At 38.4% G+C, this 18,183-nt stretch overlaps 1 protein-coding gene across 1 annotated transcript in view; it reads right to left on the bottom strand.

The window, feature by feature from the left end:
* Positions 1-14,111, bottom strand: part of abtb2b (ankyrin repeat and BTB (POZ) domain containing 2b) — a 50,443-nt gene extending 36,332 nt beyond the window's left edge. Inside the window, exons 1-2 of the mRNA XM_007571765.2 lie at positions 12,630-14,111; positions 11,520-12,534 (exon numbers count right to left, since the gene is read on the bottom strand). Coding sequence (XP_007571827.1) covers positions 11,520-12,414 — 895 coding nt within the window. The 5' untranslated portion in view covers positions 12,415-12,534; positions 12,630-14,111. The remainder of the gene's footprint in view (positions 1-11,519; positions 12,535-12,629) is intronic.
* Between the last annotated feature and the right edge of the window lie 4,072 nt (positions 14,112-18,183).

The raw sequence follows: 18,183 nt of genomic DNA, 5'->3' as shown, positions 1-18,183 counted from the left end.
TACTGATTTATTTCAAAAAAAAAAAAAGCAGGAGTATGTTGTGTCGTGCAGTTCTTTACATTTCAGATTAATGTTAGAAAGCAAAGATGACACCAAAAAGATCAGTCCCTTAGCCACACCTCTTTCCTGAAAATAAGCTAGATATCACAGATATCAAATAAAGTCAATAAATTCCATATATATGTAAAAAAAAAAAAAAATATTTCCCCATCTGTTTGTGTCTCCATCTAAACTATTTTAAGTTTAGCTGAGTGAGTATGCAGTTGTATTCATTTTGTTATCCATGTCTATTCCGGCAGGAGGACAGAGCCACAATGTTATCAGAGTGACAAAGAATCTCCAAGACATCTCCTCCCACTAAGTACACACATATGCGTTTGAATTCCAGTCAGATGTCATGAGTTTTAAATCCATCATTTCCTTAAAGTCAGATCATTGCCTGTGCTTCTCAGGTGAAAACAGAAACCTTTAAACATAGGAGAATAAAACCACTTTGTTTAAATGTTAGCATGAAAGAACTTGGATTAGTCCGGGCAGCTCAAACTGGACCTCTCTGGGATACAGCTGACCAAATGGGTGTGTGTCGCTTGTTTTATGACGCACTGCTCCTAAGGCTTAATACCTCCCCATTGAAAACTCTAAACCACTAACACATCTGCCTCCTACACCTCCATTGTTGAGCTATACAATCCCTTTATTCGTGCAAGACTGAACTTTCAAAAAGGGGTCCTTATTTAGGGGACAGAAAGCTTCGAAAGGGAGACAATTATGGAACAAAGCGTCTAATTATTGGTGGAGTTGCCTAATAGAACACTGCTCCAGTTATCCCCGTTAACAACTTCTTCTTGACCCCTGTTAGTGAATTTATGGCACAGCACATTATAATTGCTGTCAGTGTGCCTTTACAATGCTTTTATTACACCATTTAACAGATGTATAAAGAAACACGGGGTGTTGACGCATGCATACAGCCTATGTATTGTAACTTAAAACTTAACCCAAAAAAACAATAATAATAATAATAAAAAAACAATACAAAAATGTATGCTTGTAACTACAGATCGGGGAAAAGGAGTTGGTGCATGCTATTTTTTACTGTAGCATCTAGTCGAAATTAATAAAATACACAATGTTTTTTTGAACTATTATTTTGGTTAGAAGTGGGGTCATGTGAAAAGCATTTGTTTAAAACTTGCAGTTAAAAGTCCTTTAACGAAAGGTCAGAGAACAAGCTGGAGTGACAGGAGTTTTTCCAGGTGTAAAGAACAATGCAGCTTTAACCCTCCTGAGCAGGCTGTTTCACACTTCCAGTCGGATAGCTGATAGCTGGTTATCTCTTGCTTATAAGACAGACAAATTTGGCTTAGAAATATGTTTGACTGCAAACAAAACAGAAAAATCACATATTGAGAGTAGTTTTAAAACAACAGTTACTATCAGCAAGTTTTTACTGGAGGTTATTAGACCATGTCAATGTCATACCCAACACCTCAATTCTAAAGCGGCTAAAATTCAGAAGTGCTCTCAGACCAAAGTTGTGGTCTGTTAAGTTTCTGTCTGACTGACTTCCTCTGCAGCCTCCATGTGCAGAGAATGAAAAAAAATGGGGGAAAAAACTGTGCCAAATCGTAACATAGCAAAGGTACTCTGGAAATGGTCGCTTGGGTGGAATGTGCTTTGGAGAAACTGGTGCAAAAGAAAAAAAAAAAGATGGAAATGGATAAATTCAAGATTTGAAGAACCCAGCCAACCTGCTTTGTCACAAAGCCCAAACCATGCATCACAAAGTATGACACTGAGGAAGAAGAGAACATACAGGGATTATAAGAAGGTATCCAGTTGGTGAGAAATTCCAGCTCACATCACATGACCGATCTTCCACCTCCAACCATTTACATCCTTTATAAGCCGATCATACGGCCACTGAGGGGAAAACCTGGCCACCACTGCTGGGGTGTATTTTGTCCAGCACTGTCTGTGACCTGTGGTGACACACAGATGGAAAACACTGCACAGTAACAGCCTGGCCAACAGAAAGCAACAGAACAGATGTCACTGAATAGACAGAGGCCACTAACTCACACAACCCATCCAAACACAAACTAACTCTGACAAGAGCCACTCATTACAGATGTTCCCAAATTAGTTGGATGACATCCCAAGAGACCCATCATATAAGGACCACCATCGCCCTAGAATGCAAAAGTAAAAGCATCTGGTTGGAGTGTTATTGCAAAAAGAATAAACAGGCAGTCGGGGATTTCACTTAAAGCCCAAATCAGATTATTATGATTATGATGATTATGTGTATAAAAAAAAGTGTTTTAGGTCTACAAAAAAATAAATGAACAGTTCCACCAAAAGATTTGTATGTCACTCCTCAGCAAAAATTGTGACATGTTTTGTAACTGACTGCACTGAAAAGCAGACGTTTTCCTTTAGTTCCCTCTGGGAACTGAACTGTTTATTTTACTTCCTGAAAGGAGGTCCACACATGGTGGACACAAGATGCAGATACACTGTCGAAAGAAAGGCAACTGAACACTGTAGAAGAGTGTGTCCTACTTGATGGCGTCTGCTTTTCCTGTGCCCACATGTGCTCTCCAAATGGCCCGCTAAATGTGCTCCTTCCCTCCACCAACCACAAGAGAATTCCAGGAAGCCTTACTCTGAGGTTTGCTCCAAATATGCAGTGTGTGTGTGCACCACTGTGGCTCTGTTAATCGAACCATATGCTCTCCAAGATGACCTTGACCCAGCAGGTGATGTATTTTAGGAGATGACACTACAAACAGGGGTTCATATGTAAAATGATTTTAGCATATTGTGTACTCCTAACAGGGAACTACAAAAAAATAAGTAGTGCAATGCAAAAGTGACAGATAATAAAATGACTGGGAAAAAATGATTGCAATCAATATGAATTAAGAGTGTAACAATGATTTTAAAAATCCAAGAATTGGATGTTGGGTGATGTCTTAGTGAAGATCAGACAATACTTGACAGCACACAGACAAAACCATTCTCAGATCACAGTTTAAATTGGTTTAAAACCACACTGGTGTAGTTATCAGCAAAAGTCTGGGAGGGGAGGGAAATGCACTGTGATGTGGACCGAAAGTGGTTCAAGCAAGTTATGTTTACATGTGTGTTGTTGCTGATGAAGCTCAAAGCTTGGTGACCCAACAAACGCATTCCACAGTGAGCAGATACAGGATTACAGAAAGAGCAGTGGGTGGTGCAAAGAACAAAACAAAACAAACAAAAAAAATAGAGAGAGGAATTAACACTGCATTCATGTAATTATCAATGGAATTTTTAAAGAAAAGAAAAGCTAAACTCTTTCAATTTGGGTTTTTCTTCCACACTGATCTGCATTTTCTTGGCTTGAGTCAAACAGGTTCAGACAGAACCAGTCACTAATTGTCACGCAGACTGTATGCCTACATTAGTCAGCATTCAAAAACCCTAGAGCAACACATGCAAACACAAAGCAGACCCCTTATGAAGTGCAGACACCGTCACAATAAGATTACAGAATGGAAATCAAAGCAAAAACTTTGGAGTAAAAATATCAAAGACAGCAAAGACCTACTTCTGACAGGAGGATAATTTAGCCAAACCCATTCATTATGGGCTAGCCGCTGACAGAACTTGGCATGGTGGCTGATGGCCAATGACACGCATGTTTAATTCTAGCAACAGTTTTTCATGAGCTTTCTTGCACATTTTACTTTGCAACACTTTTACTTCTCAACCAACCCTCCATCTGAAGAATAAAAGGGCTTTTTGAGTTTTTTTTTGTTTTTTTTTAAACTTTCCTTGAAAAGTAAGGTGAGATATAAATTATTCCTGAAAACATGAAGTGAACTGTGTTTTTCTATCAATCCTGCCAACAATATTAAAATGCACAGCAGTTAGTCGCAGTATCACTTTAAGTCCTAATTCATGAGTCCCAGTCAGCTCAGCTGTTTGCTGACCACAAGGCTGTGTGACGTTAACATCATTTGTACCTGCACATTCGGGTTCACTGAGACTCTGTGTGCACATTAAAATCCCAGATTATTGAGACTACTCGCACTGTGCTTGCCTTCAGCAAAACATTGCTGCCACCCTTTCACTGGTAAACACACAGCAGACATAGAAAACAAAAGATAAACTAAGAGGTCTTTGTACACTCAGAAGAACAAACAACAAAAAAAGCTTGTTTTGCCGATGTCCACAGCGTGGATACTTCTTTCAAACAAAACAATACATTTTTTTTTTACTGACAAGGAAAACACTATTTTCTTTATATGTATTTATTAATTTCCTCTAATAATACATAATCCAGAGTATTATAGTATCTTATTAAGCTTCTGTGAAAACCATCTCCATTAGAACACAGTCCTTAAGATAAAATAGTCTGAAGAGAGGTGTATGCGTGTCCACAAGGTATCAGCAGATTTGCATTTAGACATGCAAAGGCATTTTAAAGTTGTAATTTAGAATATGTAAACAAAAATAAACTGAATGCACTTGGTGCTTTGCATTTAACAACGTAAAGTTATTTATTTAACAAGCAAACCTTAAATTCCCGAGGAAAGTAAAATATAAAGAAGCGTATAACAGTCAAAATAGTTTGTCTTTCAGTGAGTGAGACTAAGAAAGTCACAGAAAATCCAGACTTGTTAGCGCGACCAAATACTCCACATCAACTTTAGCAAAGCTCAGTTAGTTGTGTACATTAAATGTGTGAGCTTATAACATTTCTGCCTTTTAAAAAAATAGGGAGTAAATATACTTTTCTAGTTTGACTAAAACATTCAGAAGGTGCATTTGTTTTTCCTCTGATGCACACTAAAGCAATTGAAGCACTTCTTTTGCTACATATGCATTTAGTGCAGCAATTCTCCATCGAGAGGCTCCTCTTCAGCAGCAAAGATTTGGCTCAGACTGACCTGAGTCAGACTCAAATAAATTTCTCCAAAGAGCACAGCAAGGGGTTATTATGTCCAATCCTTAGTTACACAATCTGGTTCCACACAATCCCTGACACTCATCTGAGCTTTCTCTCCTTATCACAGACACCCAGCAGCACCTCGCTGTCTGAAATAATCAGCAATTCAACTTTACCTCCAAATCACCCAGAAAATGCTTCAAAACTAGCAAAAACAGGTTTCTTAAGTTAGTGAAAGCAGTGCAAGTAAGATGTATAATTCTTTAAATACCCCGAACAGTGATGATTGGTATATTTTATCCTCATAAAACACACCAGGGAACAAATTTATTTTGGCGGGTTATGAAGACCACATTACAAAGACCTCAGTTTACCATTCATGAGATCAGTGAGCTCTTTAGAAGAAAAGACTAAATGCAGCATTGTTTGTTTCTCCTTTTTGTCAAATCATGCAACTTTATCTAACCATCTCTAAATAAACTTTGAGAGGGTTCAGGCCGTTGCCAGATGTTTTCTTACAAAAACTGCAGCCATTGTAGGGCATGTTGAGAACATTTATTGTTTTCTGTAGCGCATGCTGCCTCCAATATGGTAATTAGGGGGTAGATGTTAAAAGTGATGAATGCCCAGTCCAAATGTATAACCAGGGTCTTTGTTAAACTATGTGAAAGAGAAAACTGAGACTCAATCACCTTTTAATAAACACCTGTTAAGCATTTATAGGTTCTAAAGGACAAAATCTTGCTTGTTAAATATAAAACCAGGTCACAGCTAGCCATGATGCTCCCCTATTTTTCCTTTATATTTAAAATATTAACATGCAAACTAAGGTAATTGTAGCAAGATGTTAATAAAGGTGTGTTTGGCTCATTCTAAAGTAAAATGTTTTCTCAGCTTTGGCTCTGCAGATCAGTAATTACATTATTTCAGTTTATTGTGCCATCATAAAGGTTTTCACAACTTCCTCAGGATAACATCTTTGTTTTATAGCTCATGATGTTTCAAGCATTGAAATAGAATAGCAATTAGCTGTAATGTGTTATAGCCATTACACCGCAGATTTAAAACTGCAACTAAGAACACAGGGTCTGTTGACAGAAAGTAGAAATAAATTAAAATAATCAGAAAAAAAATACTGTTAATGAGATAAAGGTGTGTAACAGGTGTTTGGCGGAAAAAAAAGACATCCTTGTCAGAATTAGCACATTTGAAGGGTTATGTTTGGATATCTAAAAGATCCTGGGAAATGTAAGTTAACAATACTTCATTAGTCTGGGTGCAGAGATTTTCTGAATGACACATTTAAGACTCTCAGAATATAATGACTATGCTTTGGCTCGTAGATACTCAGGGTTGCCTTTATTCATACAATGGGGGTTTTCAAATTCTGTTTAACAAGAACAACTTCTGCAAAAACGCTAAAACCTGATTTCCAAGTGCTATTTGACTTATCCATATGAGAAACAGATATATATATATTTTTAATCTTTTGATAACTTCCTAATAAAAGAAAAATGCATGTGCATGGATGACTCATTTTTTGCGATGTACATGCTTACCAGCTCTCCAGTTAACTTATTCAAATTTGCTTCTTTATATGATGAATACTAAATGTTTACCACTAATGGTACTTCTTGTACAACTTATGATCCATAGCTTTAAAGAAAATATATCCAGGTTACCTAGTTTAGACAACATTTTCCATCTCTAAAGTCAACAGCTATTCTGATTTCACCCTTTCCATTTTAAATTGGAACTATCTAAAAATACTAGGATCATGGTCACCTCAACTGTGTGTACAAGTACATAATGTTTATCATATGCAACAAATATACATTTGTTATAATATATAGTTCTATATATATATATATTCTATAGTTATATAACTATAATTATATAACTATAGAATAGAAATTAGCATAACCCTTTCTATAAAGAGTAGTAAGTTAGTCCGATAGCTAGAGTGTCAATCATTGATCATATGACATCTGATAACAGTAGACAGTTTGGTCTCTAAACATCCTTGGATGGTGGGGTTTGCTGTGACTCCTTTAAATTACTGCAATCATTAAAGCAATGCACTCAGCCATCCTTCAGTCAGGCCTTTTGCTTCCCACATTAGCTAATTGGGCCGCAACCCACCATGTCAATCAGATTTCCTTAAACAACAATCACAGCTCTGTAGTAATCAACGTGCCACACCTAAGAAACATTTTCTAGGGAAAACAAGCAGGGAAGTTTGAAGTCAATCATGCTTCTTCAGTTTTCTGTGGGCACAGATTTTGTACCCACTGGACAGTGACTTTAAATGTGCATGTGTATGGTTTACTTCATGTCCTGATCTCTGTTCAATACATCTTTTTCTTGAACATCTGTTACTCTCAGCTGTGTTCCTCCACATCAGTGGATTATTCTTAAGCAGCATGACTCATGGTGGTGTAATGATACAACCGGCTTTGCTGAAAGTTAAAACTATATCTTATATATCAAAACTGAATCAAATATGAAAACGTCTACAGATGGGAAAAGTTAAAATGAATATAGGTTTGGTATTTTTAAATGTCACAGCCTTTGCAACCTGTATTAGTGGGTAAAAACCAGACAAATACTTTGTGGTGTCATATCTGTGAAACCATTACTCATGGTTTTACAAGAATGACTGGTGCCCACAAAAGCAAACCTAAGCTCACAGAGACGAGTGCATTCAAACACACGTGCACACCACTGACCTAATGGGGCAGTGTTTTTACAGCTGGCACCAGACAAGAACCCAGTGAAAACAGTGACATGGACCATCTCTATGAATGGGAATAGCCTGGGGTGAACCAGCCACCCTAACATAAAGCTGACACACGTTCAACCACAAACAAATTGTACTGTCTAGCGAAGGATTATCCTTTATTATTCACTAAAGCCGGACACGTTTTTGGCTTTGAACACTGTCCTGTACAGGGAGTTTACTCCGCATCATTGTAAATCAGGCAAAATGCTGAGTTGGTAAAATCTATGAAGATTTACACGGTGTATATTCTCAAGATTTCTCCATTAAAAGTAATTTCCACATACATTACCCCCAATCTGAATTTGATCAGCCTCCAGGTTTGTGAAACAGGGAGTGTATTTTCAGAGTGCTGCTTTCCCCATCTGTGTGACCACAGTTCTGGGCTGCTTTCATTGCATCCTTCTGCCCACGGTTCCCACGCCCCTTTCTGGACTAACTACATATTTAGGGAAATACTGAGCAGCAAATCATATGTTTTTTCCCCCGTTTTCAGTGCACTCTAAGCCACCTTTAAAAAAGCAACTGAAAATTGCATTTTGGAGCTAAAAACTCAAGTTCTTACAAAATTTACTTACGTTTTAAACTCGAGCTACATGAATCTAACTATGTAGTTGCATAATTACATTTAAAGAACACAACTATTTTAATAACATCCTATTTTCAATTGTCTCAAGTTTAGTTGCTTACAGCAGCTGTATTAATTTCCAACCTAGTGCACATGTACATAAACAAGCTACATAGCAAAAAAAGAAGTACAAGCTGAGAACATAGCTAAAATCAGCTGAAGAGTACTCATCTGGAATGCTAAGCTCAAGCATAACACCATGGTCATCCATGACAAAAAAAAAAAAAAGTGAGAGCAAAAAGCAAAAGTTGGATAAATGCAAGTTAAAAGTAGCTGTTGGTGGCCAATGGGCTCATATGTGATAGTTTACATATCAAAATTCTTTCCGATTACTTTACTAGTCTCAAAAGAAGGATGGAAAATGGTCGGAGTGAATTTTAATATGAGCTGACGAGTACTCAAACAAGACTACAACTGGAAAATTGTGCAAACATCCAGACCAGAGCTTGAAAGACATCTGCGTGACATTCATAAAGAATGAATGATTGAATAACTACTTCCACTGTCCATTAGCAAAGCTTCTACTCTGCACTTAAAAATGTTCCACAGTACAAACAGAACAAATTGTACAGGGAAGAGTTTACTCGTTTTCTTGTGTGAATAAAAGAGTGATGGAACAGATTTTCTTTATAGTGGTATTGTTTAGAGGATCCAACGAGTACTTTGGAGCCATTTGAACACATGCAAATCAAGGCTAAATTGGTTTCAGGAGCATGTACGTGCATGTCAAAGCTCATGGGCGGATGAGTATGTGCACGAGTAATGAATGAGATCCTGGCACATCGCAACAGAGTTCTTCTAATGCACTCTCAGTAGACCAGAAGAAGTAAACAGATAAAGATGAAGCAAATGTAAATTCAATGGTAAAGGGGGAAAAAAAAAAGAAAAAGAGTGGGGTGGGGGGGATGGTGCCAGAGGTGAGAGAAATAAGTGGGACTTAGTCTGAGAGGGCAAGACAAGGGGAGGGGAGAGAGGAAAGGAGAAAGTTTTGTTTTTGGAGCCGTTGAAGTCATTTCTGACTTAAACAGTTCCAGATGTAGGACTAGCATTAAATTAAAAAAAAAAAAGACAGACAAAAAGAAATTAAGTGAAATCGAGGAGATTTAATAGATGGAGCTGTATTCTATTTCTTCTAATCTGCATTGAATGGGTCTTTACTTTTTTGGTGGTGGTAGTTGTGGGGAGGCGAGTAGGGTCACCAACTGTATATACTTTCAGTTGTGTGGAGTTACAGGTGGTAAGGTGGTAGAGTGGTATGTGGCTTTCACGGTCAGTATCGATTCTATAAATAGCCAGGGTGGTCAGAAGAATAGTGTGTTGTTATTACTCACACATGCACACAGATGTTCTTCCCCCCCCCCTCAAAAACCTGAACTCACCAAAATAGTTCACTTAGAAAACTCAAGCAAAAGACATCTGTTTCAATAATGGACCTATTTTTTTCAATGATGTAGCGCCAACTTGAGCATGTGGCAACCGTCAAGTCCAGTACATTGCAGATGAATACCTAATGGGGTAGTTAAAGCCACTGGAAGCTGAACAGGATCGGAAATTTAAGAAACCAGTGAAGAACTGTGCAAGCATGTATATTTAGTTAAATGCTGGCTGAATTTAGCTGGAAGTCAATGCAAGTCTTTGCTTTATATGTGCACTATATTTGCATTAAATGATGCTACTTCATAATAAAAACTTTCCTCAAAGCAGAACTTTTGACTGCTATATGTACCCCTCTGTTTCTCCCTCTCATTTGTCTATAATGCACACTGGGGGATGCGCCTCCCCAGCATTTGTTTTCAATCCCTCTGTATTGGGTTAAGCTGCGTGATCTCACAACAAAAAGACCATTGTACCACAATAAAGAGCTCTGCTCCGGGGAGCTGGTAGTAGGCCACAAACAAAGGGTTGTTACATTGTCCCAGCGCTAGCTCATGAATCAACTCATCGCTGGACTACCAACACAGTCATGGAAATTGTGCTCTGTGGATTCTTGAATTGGAACATTTGGATTTTTGAGGAAAGGATTTCAATGGGAGGGTGCAGGAAATTGATGACCAGAAAGCAGGATGCACAGCTGGAGCTGGAATAAAGAGGTATAAGAAAAATCTAAGATCTGTGAGGGTGGACACCAATTAATGCAAGTGAAGGAAAGATGCACAGGATGAAACTTTAAACTTTGAAACAGTGATGTGAACACTGTCAGTTAAGGATAGAGAAGTAAACCCGAGGCTGTGGCAACAAACCAGTATCTTGCCTGGGTTTCAGATGACTTGTGACTTCTCCATTTCTGAAATTAATTAGGGGCAAATTTGGCTGCCTAAAGCAGAATACAGTTGTCTTTTCTCTATGGGAAGCTGCTGAGAGGGAAAATACTTTCTTTGTTCCTCACATATGCCTGAACCGTTGTTTTCCTATTCTGACAAGTCAAATTAGGAACAAATCCATCAGGCGTTCATTCACAAAGAGCAGCTATTGTATGCAGCAGGAGGTTACACTTCACCTTTTCCACACAAGGGCTGTGCCAGAGTGGAGAGCTGTAACCAGCACACAGGAGGGAGACTTTATGGCAGAGCAAAAACTTTCTGATGAAGTTTTCTCATGCATGAACACACAGCAAAACAAGTCAGAGGAATATGTAAACATAATGAGCTCAGGGTTGTACAAGTAACTATTTTGGGCTCAATTCCAGACAAGCCCATTACAAGTAAACCAGACTTTTTGATGTTAAGAAAGTGTTAAAGTTTAATAGTATTGTTTGTAGCCATATGGTGAAAAGTTAACACCTGTTTACTTAAAAACAGAGTGAAAATGTATCCCCACTTCAAACAGAAGCAGGATCAAAATGACCCGAATTTATAACCCTATTGATAAGTTGATAAGTACTGTGGATGTCCTTAATAAGGGCATCATAAAACATTTTTGAGAATCAAAGTCTGTTTTCATTGGCCTTACATAGTATTCAGATTTGTTTTTGAAAACTTTATTTTTTTTTTTAAAACAAACAAAAAAAAGTAAAATGAATTAGATTTACATTTTAGATTGAATTACTTAAATAAATTCCCTTGTTGATTATGTAACATATTATATAAATATTTTGAGATGTGCTTTTGAAGGCAGCAAACTTCAGACCTGCTCTGGGTGTAAAACACAAACAATGTAGTTTAAAATTTGCTTACCATTGGCATTCTTTCCGCAGATCAGGTGCTCATAATGTTGCAGGACTCCCCACAGCTCGGCATCATTGTTCACAACCGCCTCCAAGGCCTCTGCAGTCACTGGGGCACATCCTGACCCCGAATCCGCGCCCGAATGACCTCTTTCGGCCATCAGCACCCGGAGCCCTATCTCCTCCACCAGAGCCTCCATGCACGCAGTCAGGCTGATTGCCGCGTACTCGTGGATGCGGACGGAGATGCGAGTGTCCACCATCCAACGGAAGAACCGCCCCACGGAGAAGGAGAGGCCGCAGCGGGCAGACTTGCCCTTCCTCAGCAGTTCACCTGCGCTCATGCAGTACATGGAGATGGCCTTGACGGTGGCGGAGACGCAATGATCCGCCAGGGCCCAGCTGAGCACCAGCCTCATGGCGCTTTGCACCTCGAAACGCGTACACCGACAGTGCATGACGCTGAGCCGCTGGGCCTCTCTGGAGATGCGGATGAGAGCCCTACGGAGGAGAGCGGACAGGCGTCGCACCGCTTCCTGGGAGAAAACAGAGGCAGACCCCGACTTGGCACTCCCACCACTCTCGGCCACTTTGCGCAGTATCCTGGCCACTTCCTCCTCGGTCCAAGGGAACTCCTCCAGCTCAGGTAAGCGGTGGCACTTGGAGAAGATGTCCTCCGGGTCTTCGGGGAGGACAGTATTGACAGTGTCCCAGCTGTTGTTCCTGCTGTTCATAGAGCCAGAGTAATACCACCAGTTCCCCCGGTGAGGGGTCGTCATAAAGGCCTGGGAATTTGACTTGGAGGAGGACAGGCTGAGGGACTTGCAGGAGTCCCCCGCCCCATATCCCGAGTCTAGCGTCAGGTCCTCTAGGGTTTTCATGTGGACCTTGCTCAGACCTGCCATTGTTGGGAATCGAATGTCACACTTCGTAGGAGTGAGGAAATTAATCACAGCGGCCGTCGAAACTTCCCGCAAAGCTGGTTAAACTGGTTTACACAACGCAATGCATCCCTGACATGCTGACTGTAAGGAGCAGAAGAGAAAATGTGTTGCTACGAACTCTATCAAACAGTCACAATTACAACCAGCTGGGAAAAGTTGAAGAGAACCCGTCTTACCTTTCCGCCGAACTCTGTCTGTGGGGGCTTTAAACTTTCCCCAAAGTAGAACAGTCTTTTGAAACTCGACAGACCGTGCTACCGCTGTTAATATTGCCAGACTCGGTTTCATAGATTTAAAAAAGTTCAGTATAGCTGCTCGGCAGTCTGAAAATGATTGTAAAAGACCATTTAAAAAGCCGGTTAACTGGTCCTCTCTCCTTCCACATCGGCGCCTCACGCACACTCATCAGCAGGAGGCTCAACAACTAACTACAGATGTGTCGGAGGGCGGGGCTGCAGCTGAGTGACAACACAGTAGGACATTATCTACCAATCAGGACATGGCTAACCAACCAAACAGCCAACCAAACAACTCCAAATTTGACTGTAGTACTGGCTGAACGTACCTGTACTGTAAATGCATTAATTCCCATAATTAGAGACGTCTATAATGCTGCAATCACAGTAGAAGTTTAAAAGGTTTAAAGGTAGAGGACCGCGTCCCTTTCTTATTGTGCACATACTAGTTTTTTGCAATGTTGCATGTTGTCACTAAAATAGACTTAAGACAATGACATTTTTTAAAGAAAAAAAAAAGCCTTGCATTATATGTTTTATTTCAAATTATCTGTCAAATATTATTTACATTTCCTGCTGTTTCCTCATTTAAATAATACATAAATTCAAAGAATTTGGGGAAACTAGTTGTCCACACGACTGGTGAAGCAGAAGTATAAAAAATGCACAACAGTGGAAAAATAACTTATAAATCTTATGTTGTGAATCTCAACAACAACAACTTACTTTTCTATTGCATTTCAATCTGTAGTATATTGCACTATAGTATGTTAGAAATTATAACAAAAGTGACAAGCATGTGCTCAAGATATTAACCAGAAATCCGAACCAAGTTTGAAAGCCATGGAGGAAAAAAAAAGTGCTGTCCCTCGCTGGTTTATGTACAAAGAGTTATGGTGTCTAAAATGTCTTCCAGCCTCAGAGATCAACTCAACTATTTAAATGAGCTTAATATTGTGACTCTATTCATATAAATTTCATATGTTAATAAATGTATTCAGGTTTTCCATAACTTTTACAACTTGTATGTATCAACATGTCTGCTACAAATTTAACTTTTCTTAGGGACGCCAGGCTAATGATGGAGAGTTGTGGAGTCATTTGTAAAAACAAATAACTTTTATTTTTCTCATATATTTGTCTTATGAATAAATAAATTTGTTTGAGCTCTAAACATTTCTGTTGGTATCAATAAATCAGTGGTTTGTACTTGTACCATATTGTGTGTCTGGGGGGGATTCTGCTGTTTAGTCACTTGAAACTGATACATCTAACATCTGTCCAGACTGTGGTAGAAACTGCCTATGTAAAGCCTGGGGATATGAAAAGTTGGTTATTTGTTTATTCTGATTTATAGAGGCTTAGGATTTTCACTGAAAGAGCATTTAAACGCTTATACTCAATGGGAAGGGGTTTTAATAACTTAAACACACATAGGTAAATGCTTCTCTTTCTGTTTCCCCTAAAAAAGTCTGCATTTATTCTTGACATAGTACGTCTTCTTTATCAGCTCGTCGGAGGCAATACCCCTTAAACCTTTTTTTTTAGCAACAAAAATTGTGAAAATCTCTTATGAAAACTAATCTAGAATTGGTTAAACAGTTTGAAATGCTTAAGTGAAATGAAGAAAACATGTTGATGAAAGTTAAGATGAACCGTTTCTAATCACACTGCACCCAGTCACACAGCAAAGCAGGGTGTGTCACCACCGGGACAAGGTCCAACTGTGTTACATAATGGGTTTATGTCAGAGATGTCTAAATCAGGGGTTGTATTTCTTACAAATATACAAGCTTAAATATACTGGGAAATAGCATCGCTGCACAGTGTCGTAGGGAAATATTTATGCCTCTTGCTTCTTCTCATATCTTGTCATGTTAAAACTATAAACTTTAATGTATGTTGGGGAATTTTATTAGAAACATCTACGCAACATAGTGCATAAATGTGAAGTGGAAGGAAACGTTTAACCTCACGTTATAACCTGCTTCCTTTACTCTGACACCCTCAAATAAAATGCAGATAACTGCTTTCAGAAATTTCCCCTTTCAAACAGATTTTCTACACAGACCACGGAGATGTATTAGGGAACGTTAGTGAACAAACTGCATCAAGGAGCACACCAAGTGTTGGAACACGTTACTCTGATGTTTAAAACAAAGCTAGGTTTTAAAACAATATCTCTTATTGTTCTATGACTGAAACAACTCACAGAACACTGGTCAGTACAGCAGTAACTGACACTCCACATCAATCAGAAAACACCATCCCACCACAGTGAAACATGTTGCTGGCAGCATCTTGCTGTGGGGATGCTTTTCTTCAGCAAAGACAGAAAAAATGCCAAGAGCTGATGGAAAAATTGGTTAAGAGCTTAATATCAAGAAACCCTGAAAGAAAACCCATCAGACGCTGCAAAAGACTTGAGATTGAGGCACGGGTTCAATCTCAAGCTTGTTGTAACATGTGAAAAGTTTCCAGAGGTATGAACACTGTATTTGAAATGATTTACACACATTACATATCTACGGACTATACAGTCTGTGAGTCATTCAGTCAGGGGAACTGGGAGGTGTAAGCTGTTCAGTCATAATAACACCAGCACGTACTGTTGCTGTTAATTAAAACGTCTCGTGAGAGTTGATCAGAAGAGGTTAACTCCTGTCTCAACCAGCCTGCAGGCACAATGACTAATAAGTCTTACCTCATGGTCTCTCCACGCCACACAAAACAAATCTGCAAACTCAGGGAGTGTGAGCAAATCCACAAACGTTAAGTGAAGTCCAAAATCATGTAAACTCTGAATAAACACACGTTTAATTATTTTCCACTGCACTGGTCTTATGATAAATTGATTTAACATTCATCTGACTGCTATAGTGAAAACATATTTGCTGTGTGGTGAATGTAGGGTTTTGTACTTTTTTTCCATACTAGTCTCAGGAGTAGCCTAACATCTGTAGTTAGTGGATTTTAATTAATTTGATCATTTCCCCCCCCCTCTCACAACTAAATAACCCCACCTTTAAGAAAAACTTTCACGAACATTTCGTTAGTTTATGCGTTCCAAACTCCCTTGTGTGTTAGTGTATGTAGTTTGAGCACCACCATGTGGCGAGATGAGGCACAAACGTGTATGTCACTTTATCTTCATTTCAGACTGTCAAACATAACCTGAAATAACCAATCCACTCCCCAAAGTAGACCAAACAAATGTAAAATATATTTCCAGACATAGGCATAAAATTTTATTTGCAAAAAATGACAAATCAAAATAAAGATACAATACATTCTTAAAACCTTTTCTCTACAAAACAATTTCACAGAAATTACCTCAGAATGTATTTTCCTATTTAAAGTTTTATTATATATATACTGTATTGTACTTTGCTTGTTTCTTTTATTTTTAAATAGTCACATGTCACTGTTAAATAATGTACAGCATAGGCCTTTTTTTTTCCTGTAGCAGATAAAAAGGTTCTTAGAGGAAATTCTCACAATCAAGAAGTCAATATCAGATCGTTAGCTCTTATACTGTTTATGTCCGATCTCAAACTCCCCAGATGATGCCATTTAGTATAACAACCATTAAAAGGACAGCCTCCAGACAAAATAATGGGAGCGGGTGGGATCCTGTTAGACTGCAGCTGCTCCCCAATCTCAATCACCCCGTCTGCTCCTACTCAGTTGTTTTCAGTGTTTACGTCTACCCTTTCTCATTTAGCGTGACACACGAAAATACACCGACATGTCAATAAGCCATCAAATAAAACATAGAAAATCCTCATATTACAGTGTAACCGAGCTTACAGTGACAATACAGTTTGTTGATAAATAATTTTGTATTTCAGTCTGTCCCTGCCTTCTATGGAGTTTAGAGTAATAGTAAAAAAAAAAAAAAAAAGAAACTGCCCTGCAGCCAAACCCTGATAAAGGCACACATTTGTGAAACAGCCGAGTATCAACACACAAGCACGTAAGCTGCTCTCTTCAACCGAAAGACGGCTGATGCGTTTCGTAGACATTCTCGTAAAAGTAGTTTTAATCTCTTCAAATCACAATTCTTGGTAGTCCGTGTAAAGATGCATAAAATCTTTAAAATAAATTCATCTCCCAATTCAGTTGCATTAGCTCGCTTTGAAAAATATACAACTAAAAAAAAAACAAACAAAAAAACCCCCACCAAACATTTAATTGCAAATTTCATGTTGAGAGTTTTGAGCACACAATGGCCCTCTTTAAAACACTGGGCATAAAATAAGGGCATAATATATATGGGTATACCTCTGGAAAACAACAGGTAGTGTAAAAAATCATAAAATCTCTGTTCAAGTTAAACACGCAATAAATAAATTAAAGATTATTTCATGTTTATTAATTTTAAAGTTGTGAAAACTTTAAAGAAAACATTTGTTTTTTTACACTTTTCTTTTTTTTTTTTTGCCAATGAGTAAATGTACTCAAATTAAGGCAGATTTTTTTCTAGGAAAAAAAAAATAGATTAAATAAATTAAAAGACAAATTTATTTTAAGGCTTTATCCGCATCTTTATCAGGGTTGCTAAATATTTAGCAAACACTGTAATGCCATAAATGCTCAGCTGTCAGTACATTAGCTCAAACACTGCAAAAGATTTATTCATTTATTTTTACGCTGCATTTACTGCTCCTTTCTCCAGATCAGACAGAGGCTAGGAGTAGGGAGGGCATAAAGTTTCCTGTCTGTAGAGGTTAAAGATGATAACTTCAAGTGTACTCAAAGAAACCAAAGAGGAGCACCCACGCATGTTACTGCATCATCACTAAATCAGGGTAAATTAACCTTGTATTTAAATAACAGCAGCATAAAACGCAAATAAACTTAAACCGAGTTCTCACTGATAGCCATTTGTATCTTATTCCTACATTAGAAAGCAACATTTAGGAGCATTTAAAAATACCTCGACATCAAAACAGCGACAGAGAGCGAAAGTAACGGAGAATGAAGAGATTCACTAGGTAAGAAAGAGATACAAAGATGATGTATCTCAATATTTCTTGGAAAAAATATTTCTCCACCCATTTTGTTACGTTTGCCATTTTAAGAAGAATTTCAGCACCTCCGTCACCCAGCAAATAGTAGTCAATGCATTTAGAAATACTGCGCAACCAAACACAGCTCCTCTACTCGAGCTACTGTACGTGAATCATACTGAGATAACATTTTGATGCACATTCTATTTAGCTCTACTGTAAGAGCGAGTTAGAAAAAGGTCTTAGGTTGTTTTTTTTTTTTACATCTTGTTAGAAAAAAAAGGTGCTTCCTGTAATTATAGCACATAACCAGCACTCACTCAGTCAGTCACTCACTCACTCACTCACTCACACGCACGCACGCACACACACACACTTGCTTGCACGCACGTGTCCACACAAAACAGCTGCTTTCCATTCTGTTTGAAAAAAAAAATTGCACCAATTAGGACAGAGAAAGAAGACAAAAATAACTTTTCTCT

This window comes from Poecilia formosa, unplaced genomic scaffold, assembly GCF_000485575.1.
Source record: "Poecilia formosa unplaced genomic scaffold, Poecilia_formosa-5.1.2 Scaffold287, whole genome shotgun sequence".
In the NCBI taxonomy this organism is placed as follows: Eukaryota; Metazoa; Chordata; class Actinopteri; order Cyprinodontiformes; family Poeciliidae; genus Poecilia; species Poecilia formosa.
Note: the sequence above shows the minus strand (reverse complement) of the source record. Positions and strands in the feature narration are given on the sequence as shown.